This window comes from Paroedura picta, chromosome 3 (assembly GCF_049243985.1).
Source record: "Paroedura picta isolate Pp20150507F chromosome 3, Ppicta_v3.0, whole genome shotgun sequence".
NCBI classification, from domain to species: domain Eukaryota; kingdom Metazoa; phylum Chordata; class Lepidosauria; order Squamata; family Gekkonidae; genus Paroedura; species Paroedura picta.
Genome location: NC_135371.1, coordinates 91,399,952 through 91,418,667, shown reverse-complemented (window position 1 = coordinate 91,418,667; position 18,716 = coordinate 91,399,952). Strand labels below are relative to the sequence as shown.

Here is an 18,716-nt window from a genome sequence, read left to right as displayed (position 1 = left end):
TTACTGCTCTGCTTCCTATTGTTTCACTAGTTTTTAATCCATAACCGCACTTGCCTTCTTATCTTCTTATCTCATGACTGTTGTTACTCAGGAGTCTTTAGAAGTCTGAGTAGATAATGTCTACCAGGCTCCACCTTATCCCTGTGCTTGTTAACCTCCTGAAAGAACACCTAGAGATTGGAGAGGCAGGCCTTTACAGAAGCTATGTTGATTATCCCTCAGCAGACTTATTTCTTCAGTGTGCTTAATAATTCTATCTTGAATAACAGTTTCTGTTAATTTACCTGCAACAGATGTTAGACTAATTGGCCTGTAATTTTCTGGATCCCATCTGATTCGTGTCATGTTTGATACTTTCCAGTCTTTCAGCATGGATGCCAGTTTTAGCAGCAATTAACATTGCTGGTCAGTAGAGCAACAATTTCACATTTTAGTTCTTAGAACCCTTGGGTATTTGGCATCTGGATCAGGAAACTTAACTAGCTTTAAATCTACCCACTAATCCTAGAACTTCTAATAATCTCAATTTGACTCAGTTCTTCAGATACTCATTGAAAACAGCAGTTTTGGCAAGGATACTTGCTCTACAGTTTCCACAGTGGAAACTGACACATAAGAATTAATTCAGTTTATCTGCAATCTCCCCATTTTCCTTATGCAATCTTTTCCCCCTTTGTCATCCAAAGGCCCAATGGGCTCCCTAGCTGGTATCCTGTTTCTGATATTTTGATGTTTATCTTAATTATTTCAGCAATCCTTCCCTAAGACTCTTGTTTTGCTCACCTTACTTATGTTTGCCAGATCCTGTGTGTCCTTCTGTTCAACTCATTCAGGCAAAGCTTCCACTTCTTAAATAAAGCCTATTTGCTTTTTGTGGTTCCTTGCCATGGAGTATTATCTACTGCAGGCTTTCTTAATCTCAACTCCGTGAAACCTTGGGGTTTCTTGATGGCCCTGGAAGGATTTTCTAAATGGTTGAGAATTAATTTTAATATATTTTTTAATTTGGTAAACATGGCCACTGATGGGCTTGGAAGGGGTGGAGAGGGAAGGAACCCTGAGTGAACTTGTACACAGCTATGCTTACCAACCATATTCTGCACAATCACAGCACTTCTGGGATTTCTTGAAGTCTAAATATTGTTTCACGGGATTCTCAATGATAAAAAAGTTGAGAAAGGCTGGTCTACTCAGCCTGGCAGCAGTTCTCCAAAGGTCTCAAGCAGAGGCCTTTTCACTTCACTTAATATGTGGTCCTTTTAACTGGAGATGCCTGGCATTGAATTTGTGATCTTCTGCATGCTGGGCAGAGGCTCTTCCACTGCACCATGACCCCTCCCCTAGTATGAGATGTGGTCTTTCTCTGATTGATAATAGTGTTATTATCTCAGCATTATTGTTATTAAGCTCAGCATTCACAAATGGAATGTTGCCCCCAAAGTCAAGAAAGGTACCACATGTAGTACTACTATGTTCTCTTCACTGTTGTGGCTCTTTTTGACCCCTGGAGGAATCAGTCCTAGGTTTTGGGAACCCACAGTGAGGAACAGCTACTCAGGTTGGGGGCTGGAATGAAGACTGGCAGTATTGAAATGGATCCTCCTTCTCCCACATTTACAGCTTCACTGAGGGAGAGGGCAATTTCATATCATCTGTCCTACATCATTCTAGCCCACTGATCCTCACACTCTGCAAGGATCTTGTGACCCTGGGAATGATCTTTCTGGTTAGACAGTTCTGCAGTAGTAGAAGGAAAATGTATGTGCACATGGGTGGTAGGATACTACTGCACAATGATAGGAGCTTTCGTTTTTTAGTTTACCTGGCTTCACCACTAAAGAACAATCTATTATAGTTTCCCAGATTCAAAGAAAGTCTACTTTCCTTTCTTTAGTGCCAAGCAGCTGTGTCAGCTTTGTGCTATGTGTAATTCTGAAGTCCTTGTTTTGAAAACTTACTGTGCATGGATAGCAAGATTTATTTTTATTTAACTTTTACATGTTAACATTGCAGAGTTATTTCACTGATATGCAGACGCTATTTTAGCTTAGAAAAGTAAGTTTTATTTACGGAAGATAGAAAAGAGATAGAAAGAGAGAGATAGAGCTCCTTCTGCTAGCTCGCTCAAGAGAGGAAAGGGCGGACTGAGAAGCTTCCGTGAAGAAAAAGGAAATTGCCCTGAGAGTAGTAATCTAGGGACAGACAAAAAGAACACTTAAAAAATAGAAAGGTCCTGAATTCTCTGATCTATCTAACAGCCTTCTTGCTGCCCCCCATCAGGGTCTTCCTCTTCCTGGTTAACTTTGCACACCAGACATTGCATACTCCAACATTAAAGGTAAAGGTAAAGGTATCCCCTGTTCAAGCACCGAGTCATGTCTGACCCTTGGGGTGACGCCCTCTAGCGTTTTCATGGCAGACTCAATACGGGGTGGTTTGCCAGTGCAACATTACATACATTACATACATTAAAAACATTACATACATTACATACATTAAACATTACATACATTAACATTACATACATACATTAAAAACATACATTAAAAACAACATTACATACATTAAAAATAACTTTCCTGTTCTTGGGGTCTTCCATTGGAATCTAAACCTTCCTATCTTTTCCATAGTGCTCATTTAACATTTAAAACAAGTAGTAATTGCCATAGGGTAATGCACATAGTGGTAATCCCTGATGTAGAAATGGAGGACGTTCAACAGCACATCACACCTAGTGTATAATGCCTTGGTTTACTATAACACACTGTCCACAGGTTTCTGGTTAAGTGTTATTTTGATCAGGGTCAGACAAATGGTGATCTATTTAAATTGCTTGAAGTTAAAGAAGAAAAAAGCTGGCTGCCAAACAGTCTAATATACCATTCAGCAAAGTGGCAATTTAGATGTAGTCTATCCCACTTTTGGTAATTCACTCACAAGTTTAATGTTGGGTGGAGTGTGTGGAGGCCAGTCTCCAACTGCAATCTTCATAGCTGCTTTTGTGAGATGCAGGAGAGACATTGGCTGACAACAGTTTTCTCTCAATAGTTGAAAAATTAAGTGGGACAGTTAGGGTCTTCTGGCCCTAGAAATGCCAAAACGGTTCAGATAATTAGGTGTGCTGATAAATAGCCATGCTCTTTACTAAGGTCATTTTAAATAATTAAGTTTTCCAGATAACAGACTTGAAATGAGTTGGATGGGATTTAATTTACTTAATGTAAGGTGACCAGATTTTAACATTGGTAAAGCGGGACACCATTGACTGGGGGGGTTCTTGATTAAAAATTCGGTCTATATGGAGCAACTATATTTTTCATAGAATGCATCGATCGCAAAAATAGTATTGTAATATATATATTGTTTTAATTTCAACATACGTACAATTTGCCAGGTGCCCCCATATGTCCCTCCAAAAGTGGGACAATCTGGTTGCCTTAACTTAATGTGAAACTGTCTGCTTGTGCCAAGTATTATTTAATGTTACATTAAAGCTGGGAATTGACCAAATGATTCAAGGGGTGGTAGTTCCAATTAGAGGCCCCCCGTTCTTGGATTCCAGACAGTTCTGAAGCTGGCAACATGGAATCCACTACTGCCGAACAAGGTTGAAGGCAGATATTAGTGCTAGTGTGTTCTGTGGAACAACAAATGGTTCTTTGGAGTTGTTGCTGGAAAGCTGCAGGAGTGGCCAAACTGTGGCTCTCCACATGTGTATGAACTAAAGTTACCATGCTGGGAGTCCATGGACATCTGGAGAGCCATAGGTTGGCCACCCTGGTCAAGTGCATGTGGTTCTGAAATGTTTACTGCTATGGGCATTGTTAACAAATTAATTTAAGGCCCATACATTTCATCTACTAACATTTATACTGAATTAAGGATATTATTAAATTTTGGTCCAACAGTTCAAGTTTCTATTTCTCTGCATTTGGGACAAAAGTGAAGGTGTCCTTCCCCCACCTCCCAACTACATTAGTGAAATTCGATAGAAGTGGTGTGTAACATATAAATGCCATTTCAAGTTTTTTTTTTTTAAATCCTGTAAAAGAAACAAACAAAATGGATAAGTTGCCAGAGAAAACAGACAGAATGAAAATGGAGCATGTCCAGAGGAGGGCAACAAAGATGGTGAGGGGTTTGGAGACCAAGACGTATGAGGAAAGGTTGGGGGAGCTTGGTCTGTTTAGCCTGGACAGGAGACGACTGACAGGGGATCTGATAACCATGTTCAAGTATTTAAAAGGGTGCCATATAGAGGATGGAGCACAGTTGTTCTCTCTTGCCCCAGAGGGATGGACCAGAATCAATGGTTCTTTTGAAATTAATTCAAAAGAAATTCCGTCTAAACATCCAGAAGAAGTTCCTGACAGAGCGGTTTCTCAGTGGAACAGGCTTCCTCAGGAGGTGGTGGGTTCTCCGTGTTTGGACGTTTTTAAACAGAGGCTGGATAGCCATCTGACAGAGAGGCTGATTCTGGACTAGATGATGCATGAGGTCCCTTTCAACTCTATTATTCTATGACTAGGGGCAAAGCCCATTGTATCCAAGAATACAATGGGCGCTAGAGCTTGGCAGTGGGAAGAGGAAGGGGAGGAGTTGTCCAGTCTGTAAGGGCATGGGGTTGAATGTGTGTGTTGTGTGGGAGGTTGCGGTGGCGTGGTGGCAAATGAGGGCATGGGTGTGGAGATATGGGTGTCAAGAACCTGTGGTTTGGAATGTTCATTGAGTATGGGAGAAGACTGACGTTTGGGAATTGTGGCATAGTGGTTACATGTGAGCTTTCTAGAGCCATGTCTTCAGATATGTGAAGGGAAAATCAGACTGGAGACTCTTCTTAGGGGAAGATTACATGGCAACCAATTCCCCCCAGTTCTGTGTCATTTCCCTTCTTGTGTGAATTAGGCCACAGACACCGAAATGCCCCTCTGCCCTAATACACATGGGCTAGTCACAGTACACAGGTGTCCACCCTGTTCCTTCTTTTCCATTTTTTCACTGTTGATAAAATGTTATGTGCCCACATGCTTCTTTCGTGGTTGCTCCTTAGAAGAAGAACGGATTTTTGTACCCTATTGTTTACTACCCAAAGGAGTCTCAAAGCGGTTTGCAAACACCTTTTCCATTCATCTCCCCACAATAGTCAATCTGTGAGTTATGTGGGGCTGTGAGAGGTCTGAGAGAACTGGGAATGGGCTGCAGTGACCCAGCAGGCCTCAGGTGTCTCAAAGCATTTTCCAATCATCTTCCCTTTCTCTCCCCATAGCAGACTCCCGATGAGGGAGGTGGGGTAGAGAGCCTCACAGGGAAGCTGGCAACCCTAAGAGGAAGACTCTGTGCACAGCAGTCTTGACCTTAGTACGTTTTTTTAATACTGTTTTTTTATTAGCCAGGCCAAGGTTGGAAAAAGTCAAGTCAGTTCCCATGTGTCTCCAGCCATTTACTTGTTCACTATTTACAGTTTCAGGCTGAAAATATTTATTTAGATCTTCCTGCACTTTCCAGACTCACAGGACTGATGCTGGTCTGCCTGTCTGTGCCCCAGAATACAAACAGTTGCTGGTAAGGGCTGGCCATAGCCCACAGCCCAGGAGGGACACACCTGCACCACTCCCTCCCAACTGCAGGCAAAAATGGCTCCTTTGAAGGCTGGACTCTGAGGCATTGTACGATTTTGAAGTCCCACCTCCAAACCTCCAGGAATATTTCCAGCCCAGGGGTAGCCAACCTCCAGGTGTGGCCTGGAGAGCTCCTGGAATTACAGTTCACCTGCAGAGTATAAAGATCAGCTCCCCAGGCAGAAAGGGCTACTTTGGACAGGGTTGTGGTAGAGAAGAAACATTTAAGTTGCAAAGAAGAAAGACACACGGCTTGGCTGTGTCCAACCCCCAGCCAGAGCAGTATTTTAAGTGAGAAGGGGCTTTTTTGTGGCCTCCCTTTCAGCCAACTGCTTGGCAGAAGGGGAAAGTCCTCCCCTCAAAAGGAAGGCCCCTAAGGCTCCCCTGCGTTGCTCCTAGAAAGGCTTCTTTCCCTCAGTCAGGGCCTGACAGAGGCTCCTTCGCAGCAGGCCTGAAGGGGGGAGGGGGCTCCTGCCAGCTCTGTCAGGGTTCTGAGGCAATTTACAGTTGGACTTGACAGTTAGGACAGCCATGGGGCGAAAAGGGCTGGCGCAGCCTGTCGAAGCCTCTGTTCTCATCCCCCTTGGCAGCCCTACTGACCTCCTCTCCCTGCGGTGGTCAGGAGCAGACTGGCAGCCATGTCCCCAGATTGCCCTGGAACTCTGGTCTGTCCTGGTGAGGGCCCAATCGGAAGATGCTTCGCTCCTTCCGATTGGCCCCTCTGCTTGTCAGTCTGGGGCCAAGGGGCCAATCCGGGAGTTTTGATCACGGACACAGCCCAACCCAACACCCTTACTGTTTTATTAAGAGGGAACAGAATCTATGATTCTATGCTTTCCTAATGCTGCACAAAAATTAACAGAAGTGGAAAAAACTCACATCTGTACCATAAACTTCCTGTAAATTGCTTGTGCTCTGTTGTTTCCACCGTTCACCACCAATTTGTATTTAGTTCACCGTTGAGCTCTCTGCAATAGCTTGGGACTCAGTGGTCCATTGAGGACATTGTGAACCAGAGTGCTGTGTCTCATAAAGACCCATTATGCACGGGGGTTTTAGCGCACATTCGGGGTGGAATGGCGGCGACTAAAATCACGGATAACGCACGGAGCTGGCTGCAACCAGCTGCAGCTTCGGTGCATGCCGCCGAAAAAGCCGCGTCAGTGAAACGCGGAAGAAAGCGCAGCTTCCGGGTGAGCGGGGCGCAACCAGAAGCGGCGCCCGGATCGGCGCGTGCATAATCGGTTACTCTGGGTTTTGCCGCCGTCGTGCCCCGCCCCGTGCATAACCGGTATGCGTCGCGTCTTCCCCCTCCGCGTTTTCCACGTGACCCGAAATCGCCGTTTCGGCGGCCGTGCATAATGGGCCAAAGAGAGGGCCTTCCACTGTGAAATCTTGTACAGGTCAGGTCATCCACTGTTGCGTTTTTATGCTTTTTGAATCTTACGGTACAATCCTGTGAAGAGTTACTCTAGTACAAACCCTGCTGAGAATGGAGCAGGTTTGCATAGGGTTGTCCTGTTAAGGTACGATCCTAAATAGAATTTAAGCATTTTTAGTTTAAAGAAATTAGAGGAGAGTAACTTTGTTAAGGATTACATTGCTTATGTCATACTGGGTACATCTTAGTCCTGTGTTTTGTATAGCTTTCTGATGTCTCCTTCATATGCAAGTGCTCTGTTATGGAAACTACAGCAACTGAGGTGTTCTAAAGTGCTGGTTTGCTTTGAACATCAATTAGGCTGCAACTAGACTTTACCTCATGCCTGATCTTCTCACCCTTCTACCTTGTTTTCTTTGTAAAGGTCAGACAACATCAGCTTCAAGATGCTCCAAAATTCCAAATACAAAATCTGGTTGGTCCAGACAGAAGGAAAAGAAACCCTCAGAGGTTAGTTGTGCTTCATGTTTCTGCTGATAATTGTACTGTTTGATGTCTATGTTATTCCCAGAGTGGTGGCACCATATTCACGAAGGCTGTTGAATCCAGGACTCAGGAATTGGATGGATATGTTGCAGTGTTTCCCCAGGGCAGTCAGAAAGAGAGTGGCCTGTATCTTGTATGCTCCCAGATCCTAATTGCATCCCTCCCAAATTTCTTTCTGAAAATGGAAGCCCAGTAGCTAGTCCTTAACAGGTGACCAGGAAGGAATCCTGTCCCCTCTGTCAACAAACAGAGACCTTTCAGTGTCTAATGAACTGCTGTCTGAAGTGGTAGAAGGCACTCCAAAGCTGCAGACTACGCCATCCCTAAGATCTTAGGCAGCTTGGTGTAGTGATAAAGAGCAGTGGCCTCTAATTTGGAAAACACGGTTTAATTCTCAGCTCCTCCACATGCGTATGTGTGAAGCCAGCTGGGTGACGTTGGGCCAGTCACAGTCTTCTCAGAACTATCTAAGCCTCATCTGCCTCACAGGGTGTCTGTTGTGGGGAGAGAAAAGGAATGTGATTGTAAGCCGTTTTGAGATGCCTTTGGGTAGTAAAAAGTGGGGTATGGAAACCCAGCGGCTTCTACTGTATTATACATCTTTTGCCTGCATGGTGGTATATGCAAGCTGCATGAGAGGTTCTTATATCCAGGCACTTACAAGATTGAGACTGGCTTTGCTTAAGCAATTCTGCTTTCTCATGCACCCTCCAAACAAACCCTGGGATTCGTTGAGCTCTGTCCATTGCAGGAGCTGCCTAATTGCTGTCCTAGGTCCTCAGCTCATTTCAAAAGAAGGCTGGTTCAACATCCAATACAAGAAGCAGACTCCTGAATGGTAAGGTGAATTACAAGCGGAAGGGGAAACACAATGGTTCTTTCAAATTATATCTCAGGTTGGAAATTATCTTTTGATGTCACAGATGTCATTCTCTGTAGCTTCAGTAAATGCTGTTCCCTTTCAAGATGCAATGTTTCAGTTCTGATACCTTTGTAAAAGAAGAAAATAGATAGGGTTTTATTATCCTTCTGAGTGAAAATGCACATTTTGTAGGCACATGGAAAGACCTGTCTGTTAATGCTGTATAGTAAAAAAGAAGGTATTAATAAGTGACTTTAATTAATGTTTTTACCACTATTCATATATTGCCTGCTGATACAGAAATATATTGGAAACTTACAGAGAACAGTACAAGTTCTAAAAGAAACCTTATATTTGCAATAGAGTGTGTTGGTTATAATGTAAACAGCTAAATCCCAATTTAAGAGTTTATTCCACAATCTTACAGCAGCTGTTAGCATTTAGTATGCTGTATATACAACTGATTGGATCCTGCATCCTGTTTCCAATGGTGCAAGGGCACTTCTGCTGATGGAGGAGGGAGGCCCTTCTTCTCTGAGTCTTCCCTTCTGCCAACCTCCAGATCACACCACCTTTGCTGTTCCAGTGGCAGCATTTAAAGGATGCAAGAGCTAGAAAGCAGGGCTGGGCTCCCGGATCATAGGATCTAACTCATCGTTATGTTATCATAAAGCCAAGTAAAGGAAGTTGACACTCTCCTATTGATATGGATGTTACGTTCACAAAAGACATGAGATTGAATTGGAGATATTCCTGGGTTGCCATCCAGGTTACTAGTTGATATGCTTCATTATCTTTTGAATAAACTGAAAAGATATAATCTCTCAAACTTGCAAGATGCTTTGAACTCTGGAAGCCTTGCAATCAAAATTTCGTGGCTTAGACCCTTGTTTTTCAATTGCCTTTTAGGGCTGCCTTGTGAAACCCCTCGTATAACAGCAGTTTCTTTGGTTTTCAAATGATCTTTTGACTGCCTTCTGAAACTCTCTTGTAGTGCTTCATGTTCATCATATCTGCTGTGGTAGCATAAGATGCAAAGCTAAGGAATCAAAGGCACTAGATACTACGCAGTCATTAGCAAACCAAGGGTTATGCTTCTTATGAAATACTGTGTGACAAGGGATTAGCTATGCACATTCATTGTGCAACTGGAAAGAGGAGCTTCTTTTGCATGGAAACACTGGACCCTTTGTAAATATTTGAGGTCATTTTATAGCATTGTCAGGATGCAATGATTCATTGATGGTGCTGGTTTCAGATTTCTTCTTGATTGTGGTCTAAAATTCAGCATGGGGATGGAAGGTTTTTTGCTCCTTGCCTCATCATATATTTCAGAGTTAAGAGGTGGAATGACTTGGTAAGTAAGCACCCTGACCTGGATAGCTCAGGCACCCCTGATCTTATCAGAACTTGGAAGCTAAACAGGCTTGGCTCTGGCTAGTATTTGAATGGGAGATGCCCAAGAAACACTGGGGTCATGATGTTGAGGCAGGCAAGGCATTGCCTGGCTGCCAGACAATCCTAGGATCTGGCACACACATACTTCATCATATGATAAATAAAATTAAAAAATCATAAATGTGAAGTCCATTCTCAGTGGCTGAGGTGGCCCCCACCTATAAAGATAAGAATGTACAGTCCTCATACAATCTTGTCAGTGCTCTGCACATATAAATAATGTACTTTATTCATCAAGGCTTACCTGTTATGGCACAGTTGTGCTCTTTGAGCTAGTTCATTGTAGGGTTTAGAACAGTGGTCCCCAACCCCTGGTCCGAGGACTGGTACTGGTCCATGGATCAGTCGGTACCAGGCCGCGGCTCCTCGTCGTCCTCCTCCCTGGCTGCTGCCTCGGGGGCTGCCCTGCCACTCTGCCGCTGGCTCACCTTTGGTGCTCTCCAGAGGCTGGCATGGCTGGGGATCCCCCTCGGTGTGGCACTGCGCAGCTGCTGCTGGCAGCATCCTCCAGCGGGCAGCAGGAAGTCAGGGGCACCGGCGGGAAAGCAAGTAGAGCAGGGGCTTAGGCAGCGGCGATGTCCCTCGGCAGAAGACTACCCGCCCCCGGGCCTCAGTAAAATTGTCAAGCGTTGACCGGTCCCCAATGATAAAAAGTTTGGGGACCACTGGTTTAGAAGAATGTTGGACCAGAAGCTGGGGGTTCTTTGGTCATATTCGTAATTGACAGCAATTGGATGAACTTGTGCCAGTCATTCTCTGTTTCTCTGTTCCTCTCTCAGCTACCACACAAGTTTGTTGTTAGAATAAAATGAAAGAGGGGAGGCCAATGTACGTGGCCTTGATCTCTGTTGGTGAAAAAAGCGGTATAAAAATGTGATACATAGTTGAGAAGCTTTGCTGCAGTGACTTGTTTTTATGATCTCTGGCTTGCGTGAGGCAGTTTTTTCCTACATCCGTGTTAATTTAATCCAAAGGCTTCAAGCCCTTGTCTTGCTGCCTGTCTTGGCCTCCAAAAACTACACTTTTCTTCCTTGTTAAAATATGCCATGCTTTGAACAGAACACTACCATTGAAATATACTTTTCAAATAAAGCCAATGGTTAAGAGTAGCAGCCTCTAATCTGGAAAGCCGGATTAGATTCCCCACACCTCCACAAGCACCCAGCTGGGTGACCTTGAGCTAGTCACATTTCTCCTAGAGCTCTTCTCACAGACCTCACTTAGACCTCTCTCAGCCCCACCCACCTCACAGGGTGTCTGTTGTGGGGAGAGGAAGGGAAGGTGATTGTAAGTCACTTTGAGACTCCTTCAGATAGTGAAAATCAGTTTATAAAAACCAAGTTTATGAAAATTTGCTCAAAAAGCACTTTAAAACTCATCCAAAGAATTATTAAAGATTGATAGAACCAAAAGTTGTAGATCTCAGCCTAAAGCAGATTTTATACCAATAGACTAGTGCCTGAAGAGAACAGAGAATCAGGATTTTCTGATGACATACTAGGAACTCCAGCTTTTCTACTCTGTTGTTGTTTGTATAAAGCATGGCTCTTGACAGGGGATTTCGAGTGGCAGTTGAATACTCATGAAACTGGCTAGGCCACTTTATTAAAGGGTTTTTGTGGGTGACTAAATGAGCCTTGAAATCGATATAGAGAATTCAAAGGAAAGCCAATGAAAAGATTTCAAAAGGAGACTGATGGAAACAGAAAATTTCAAGTGATGAGACCTGGATCAAAAGTAGTTCTCACAACTCATCATTTCTGGTTTCTTGTTCTAATGAGTCACAGGAGTAACAGAGTTGAATCTCAAGGGCACTAAAGGAGTGACTATAGCGATAAAGGGGTGTGTGACAATTACACTGCCTTTCAAGACTATACGTGATCTTGCTTCCATGAAGTTAGATTGCACTGGAACTCTGCTTGCAATGCTGTGGACCAGTTTGTTCATTGCAATTTCAGTTCTGGTGCATGTGCATTTTAAACTGCAAATCGTGCATGTATTTAGGCTTCTTAAACGTGTTGCTTCTACTATGGCTTTGGTGTTAAATAATCAGAGAAGATGTCTCAGGCTGAAGTGGGCAGTTGTTTCAAACCAGGGTCCTTGTGTGGGCATTTACTCAGGGTAATCCCAGTGCTTTCAGTATAAGTACTCCAGAAATCATAGCCTTAAAGCAAATTCCAGTCCTTTTCCTACAATATCAATTATGTGCTCCAACATATTAATAAACACTCTTAGTGCAACCACTACACAGACTACAACAGTGTTAGATTGTTCCTTTATGGGAAAAGTCTACAGCTGATAAAGTATTCATATTACACAAATGTATGCAAAACTGCCTGGGCTGATAATTAAAAGGAATTCTAAGCATGAATTCATTTAGTTTAGTTAAGATGATTCAAAAGAAAAAGATCACCAGTCCTAAGCACAGTTGTTTGAAAGTATATCCCAGTGATTGCAATAGAACCTACTTCTAAGTAAGTGTGTTTTGGACCATTGCCAGAATCAAATACTGAGAAGCAGTGAGACATAAGTACAGTGTTATCTCAGATTAACTGAAATGACAGTCTTTTAAACAGAGGCAGGTTGGTCGATTACACATCTTATTCTAGTTTATGTTTAAAAGCACAAAGAGCTTGTGAAGATAAGCTATAAAGTCACTGGAACTGATGGCTAGTTTGACATGTCAACGTAGAAGTAAGTGAAACCAGTTTCAAACTATTTTAGGACAACACTAATGACTGAATTACAAAGCTGTATAGTTTAAGAATGTTACCCACAATATGGGCAATAATTTATGTATATCACCAGACTGTGTGCGTATGTGTGAATATACCAGGAGTAGTCAACCCTCCCAAAATATTAAATAACAATGTGGTGAAAGACTGACAATATCAGAGATACATGGAATCATAGGTTAGTTGCTTTGGTTTTCTGAGAGTGGCTAACATAATAATGATTTCCATGGTATTATTAATAGTAAAAAGGTGAATGTTTTATGCTAAGGCTGTGGTTCTCAACCTTCCTAATGCCGCAACCCTTTAATACAGTTCTTCATGTTGTGGTGACCCCCAACCATAAAATTATGCAAGTGTTCTTTCTCAGAAATTAAACCAAAACTGACCAATGGCATGAAGATCCATTGTTCATGATTGTATATAAATTGTTTTTTTTTCTGGGGGTTTTCAATTCAGTTCTGCCTCTTGTCTCACCACGCTGATTCTGCTCTTTTCCGCCTTCAGGAGGAGCGGCAATAGTGGCGGCACCCCCCAGCCAACCTGCTCACCCTGCCATGACCCTGTGAAAGGGTCGTTTGACCCCCAAAGGGGTCCCAACCCCCAGGTTGAGAACCACTGTGCTAAGGGATAATTCAGTAGCACACTGTTGGCAGGACAAATACTTAGAGCTGGTTGATGTTATGAAACATTTGAGACATCCTCACATTTCCGTGAATGGCATGCAACTGATCGGGTAGATGGATAGCCAACACTACATTGTTTCCACACTATTACCACATGTCATCAGCAAATAACACTTAGCTATCTAACATATGGGTTACTAGTTTTAGAAAAGTTTTTTTTTTAACGTGTGTGCTGAGGTTTTCATTGGAACTACTAGTTCCTTAGAAATTCTGTTGAATCTCTATTTGGATATCGTGCTGTCTTGTCTTTCACTTATGCTGGCCAGAGAAGAAGAGGATTGCTTATGCCACTGTAACTCCCAAATTTTGATGTTACTATTGTAAGGCCATTGTATGACTATACCTTTGTAAGAGGGATAATATGGTTTAGTGTTGTTGGGGAGGTAAGAAGAAATGGCCAACATAGACAGGGTGTTATTTTCCCAGCTTCTCTGTCATCAATATACACTCAGAAAAACACCAGTACAATATCTGTTGCCAGTAAATACCCTCCCGTGGGAACCAAATGGAGAACTCAGGACTAATGGTGTTGCTTCAACCATTGTTCAGCCACATTAAAGATCATATAGTAATTAAATTTAGTCACACAAAGAATGTAGAAGGCCAGCAAAGAAATACTGCTCAGACCTCAAAATAGTTAACATGTGTCTGTACCAGCTCACTTAGCCTTTTTTGAGAACAAAAAACATCTGATCGAGCATTAGTGATGAGTAGCTTTGGCAAAAGGAGCTTTGTTGAAACGTAAAGGTATCCCCTGTGCAAGCACCGAGTCATGTCTGACCCTTGGGGTGATGCCCTCTAGCGTTTTGTTGGCATACTCAATACGGGGTGGTTTGCCAGTGCCTTCCCCAGTCATTACCGTTTACCCCCCAGCAAGCTTGGTACTCATTCTCCCTCTAGGTCAGGAGGACAGCTTGGTGGGTGATTTCCCATCTCTCTTTGAGGGAGGCAGGTCAAAGGAAAATTTCCTGTCTCCCTGTTGGGAAACGGCCTCCTCTTGCCAGTCTTCTTCCTGCCTCACATGAGGGAGCGTGCAGACTAGAAGTCTCCTGCTTGGAAGAGAATTTTTCTTTACAACCCCTGTTCCAACAATTTTTTCCTGTTCCCCTGCTAGCCTTCTCTCCTGCTATTCCATTTTTCTTTCCTACCCTCCTCTTGGTCGGTTGAGAGAAAGAGCAGAGAGATAGATGGCCCACTAAGGCAGCACAAAAAAAGGCCCTACTATGCCTCCAATTGTCAGTCTGAATCCTTTGAGGAGGAAACTGAGGCCAGGGAACGGGAAGAAGGATAAAAGGTATGGTCCCAAGGACAGTGGGGAATTTTTCCTAAGATACAAACCAACTTAAAGAACTTTCCCTTACCAGAATCCTTTGAAAGAAATATCAGGGCTGAATGGGGAAAGCCTATTGTAACTAAACAGTTTCCTGCCTTTATCTAGCGTATGTATGACATGCTAGAGTATGCTGAATCCGTGTTACAGATTCCTGCAATAGATGGTTCAGCGGCCGCATTGCAGACCTCTGAGGATGGCGAGGGATATCTTCAAGATATCATGGACAGAAGGTCAGAGAATGTGCTGAGAAAGCACACAAGGCCATGGCAATGGCAATTAGAGCTGCTACCACTGCCTCAATTGTTGCAAGAGCGTCCATGGCCAGGTGTAAGAAATTGCTCACGTTGATTCCTGAATCAGAGGGGAGCCTCCAGTAAGGCACCAAAGGCTTTGGTGTATAATGCAGACATTTCTTTAGATATAGTGGTCTTTGCATCCCGTGCTGTGGCTTCTACCACTGTGGCTAGACAACTGGCAGGCCGATCCCCACTCTAAGACTCAAGTTACTGCTTATCCCTTCCAAGGGGACAACTTTTTGGAGACATTCTAGATAGAGTCTTTATTGAGACCAGGGATAAAAAGAAGGCAATGCCACGGCCCGTTAGGAGGGATGGCAAGCCCTTTCCATCGACCTTCCGGTCCTAGAACACTGGTCCCAGATTCAGACCAGAAGGAAAGAGAGGATCCTACGGATCCAACTGCTTCAAGCAGGGACGCTCCAACAGAGCAGTGAGAGACAGTAAGTCCCCTAAAGCATGACTCACAGACTATTCCTGTAGGGGGGCGACTTCAGCATTTCTAGCAGGCCTGGATAGGTTCACCAAGGGATGCTTGGGCCAAGGAGGTAGTATCTCAAGGTTACCTAATAGAGTTTGCTGCTCTGCCCCCACACAGGTTCCTACAATCCCCAGAATCCAAAATCCTAGACAAGTGAAAGTGGACATTGGACGCGATAGACAACTTACTGTGGATCAGAGCCATAGAACCAGTTCCTCCACATGGGCACGGGTATGCACATGTTTACTGTCCCCAAGAGGAATGGGTACTGGAGAGCCATACTCGAAAGTTTGTCAACCGGTTCATCTGGCTGAACAGATTTCATATGGAGACTCTTCGCTCCATCACACAGGCCCTACAGAAGGACGAATACCTCACATCCCTAGACCTGCAGGAGGTGTATCTTCACATCCCCATAGCTCAGAAGCACCGATGCTACTTGCGTTTTTGCGCAGGGGAGCGTCAGGTTCAGTACAGGGCCCTACCCTTCGGCCTATCAACAGCTCCGTGGGTAGTCACGAAGGTTTTCGTCACCGTGCTAGTACTCTTGAGACAGGAGGTGATTGATGCCCATCCATATTTGATCAGGGTCCCCTCCTGTCAGCTGTCTACGTCTTACACCTGCAGAACTGTCTAGGTTCTGGAGTAGTTTGTTTTTTCTGGTGAATTTGACAAAGAGTTCAATTGTTCCATCTCAGACACTAGAAAATCTTGGAGTGGTGATTAACACAACCAAGTCAACACTTTTCCTTCCACAGACCATAACCATCAAGACCATAGGGTTGATCACACAGGTCATCATAGCACAGTCCTCTTCACTCCTACAGCTGGCCAGTCTGATGGGGCTTCTGAGATCGAACTCAAAAACCCTTCAGTGGGATTGCGCTCATCCATGCCCCCTGCAACAGACCTTACGACCTTTTCAACAGAGAATCTCCTGCAAGGTGGATGTTCCAATGACTCTGGACCAACAGGTCAAGGCCAGCCTTTGTTGGTGGATTGCTTGCAAGAACCTCTTGAGTGGAAGAATTTTTTCTTATTCCAAATTATTTGCAGATATTCATGGATGCCAGCTTAACAGGTTGGGGGGCCACACTCAACAACAGCCCTGTTCAGGGATCCTGGACAGCAGAGGACAGAGACAACCCATCAACCTGCTTGAGTTACAAGCAATTTGCTTGGATCTGAAATCTTTCCAGTCAAGCATCATAGGAAGTCACGTGATGATCTGGACAGACAATATGGCAGCAAAGGCATAGGTCAACCACCAGGGCGGATTGAAATCTGGATGACTACAGAAGGTGGTCAGACTGCTAATGAGCTGGGCGGAGAAACATCTTGCATCGCTAAGAGCAGAACACATCCAAGGCGTCCTAAACACTCAGGCAGATTGGCTCAGCCAACAGTATCTTCAGGAGGTAGAATGGAGCCTCAACAAGTCAGTATTCCAAATGATCATGAAGCAGTTCGGCCACCCCATCATGGACTTGTTCGCATCTCACCTAAACTTCCAGGTGGAGCCCTTCTTAATGAGGTTCTTTCATCCTAGAGCCGTATTGACAGACACACTGATGTCCAACTGGCCAACAGGTTTTCTTTATGCCTTCTCGCCGGTTCCTGTCCTTCCCAAATTTCTACAGGGAGTCAGGATGTTGCGAGCTGAGGTGAGCCTGGTGGGTCCTTGGTGGCCCAAGCACCCCTGGTTCTCCACCATAGTCCAGATGACAGGCAGCCCACATCTGACTTTGTCAACCATTCCGGACCTGCAAAGTTCAGGGTCTGGTCAGGCACCCTCGGCCAGAGTGGTGGAGTTTGACTGCTTGGCTGTTGGAAGGTTGGCTTTAAGTAGGAAGGGTTATAGCTCAGCAGTGACCAATACAATTCTGGCCTCTAGGAGAGCTTCCACTACATGTTTGTATAACTGTACCTGGAAGGCCTTTGTACAATGGTCATGTAGGAAGGTTATCAACCCCAGTGCCCCCAAAATCAAATATATCCTGGAGTTCCTACAGGAGGGCATACATTCAGGTCTCAGGTCTGGGACACGTCGTCGACAGGTAGCAGCCCTGTCTATGGTGTTGGGGCAAGACCGGGGGGGGGGGGGGGTCACCACTCTTCCGTCATCCTCACATGCTAAGTTTTTCTTAGAGGTGCAGCTCTTTCAGAGCTTCCCCCCAGCCATCATTTTCCCACATGGCAGTTAAAGGTTGTGATTTGAGGCCTTGTCTAAGGTACCATTCAAACCCATTAAGTCCATTCTTCTTTCGAGATTGACTCTCAAAACTGTTTTCTTAGCTGCCATCACCTCAGCCAGGAGGGTTTCAGAGCTGGGGGCATTGTCCATTGGCAAGGAGCTTTGCATGTTTCACAGTTCCCGGATTGAGCTCAGGACAGAGCTGCTATTCAGACCAAAACTGGATTCCAGGTTTCTCCTGTCTCAAGAGCTTGATTTGCCTTCATTTTTTCCTAAGACTTGTTCTGAGAACAAACACAGATGACACAAGCTGGACGTGAGAAGAGTTCTTAAAACTTACATCAAAAGGGATTGAGATCCTTAGAAAGACAAAAGGTTTGTTTGTGTCAGCGGCGCCTGCGCAGGCAGGCCTGGCCATGTCTAAGGCTGCTATTAGCAAGTCCATCCAATCCTGCATTGTAGAGGCCCATAGAATGGAGGGCAAGATGGTGCCAGAGGACATCACAGCTCATTCCCTCAAAAGTGCAGCTGCCTCTGCTGCTTTTTCCAACCGGTGAAACAGGTCTGTAGGGCCGCCACTTGGGCCACCCCTTCCACCTTTGTCAGGCCCTATATGATAGATGCCTTGGAGGTTGCAGAGAGATGGGAAATCACCCACCAAGCTGTCCTCCTGACCTACGAGGCGAAGGACCGTTCTCAGTGAGTATCCAATGGTCATTTTACTGACCTCGGAAGGTTGGAAGGCTGAGTCAACCTTGTGCCGGCTGCTGGGATTGAACTCCCAGCCTCATGGGCAGAGCTTCAGACAGCATGTTGGCTGCCTTACCCTGTGCCACAAGAGGCCCTCATGTTGAAACACAGTCATAGAGAAAAATCCCATAAAAGGTAGGTGAATCAAAATTGTGTTTTTAGAACCTCTTACAGGAGCCCCTACAAATTCCAGGTACAGTCATCAGGAATCTTATCTCCATTGCTGCAGCTGGGGCTGCAGGGACAAGACATCTTGACCAGGTAAGGAATGCAGGGATTAATCACTTGGGTTGGGGGAGATTTCCAGCCCTTCCAAGAACTGCATGTCTGCTCCTCATCCTCACAGTTAAGGGAAATTATATTGGCAAACATGCAGAGA

General features: G+C 44.5%; 1 protein-coding gene across 3 annotated transcripts in view; it reads left to right on the top strand.

Annotated features, from left to right (window-relative positions):
* The window catches only part of JADE2 (jade family PHD finger 2), a 267,094-nt gene that overhangs the window by 51,234 nt on the left and 197,144 nt on the right, over positions 1-18,716 (top strand). For all 3 annotated transcript variants that reach the window (XM_077326821.1, XM_077326823.1, XM_077326822.1), the window contains exon 3: positions 7,424-7,509. In XM_077326821.1, the coding sequence (XP_077182936.1) occupies positions 7,424-7,509 (86 nt within the window). The remainder of the gene's footprint in view (positions 1-7,423; positions 7,510-18,716) is intronic.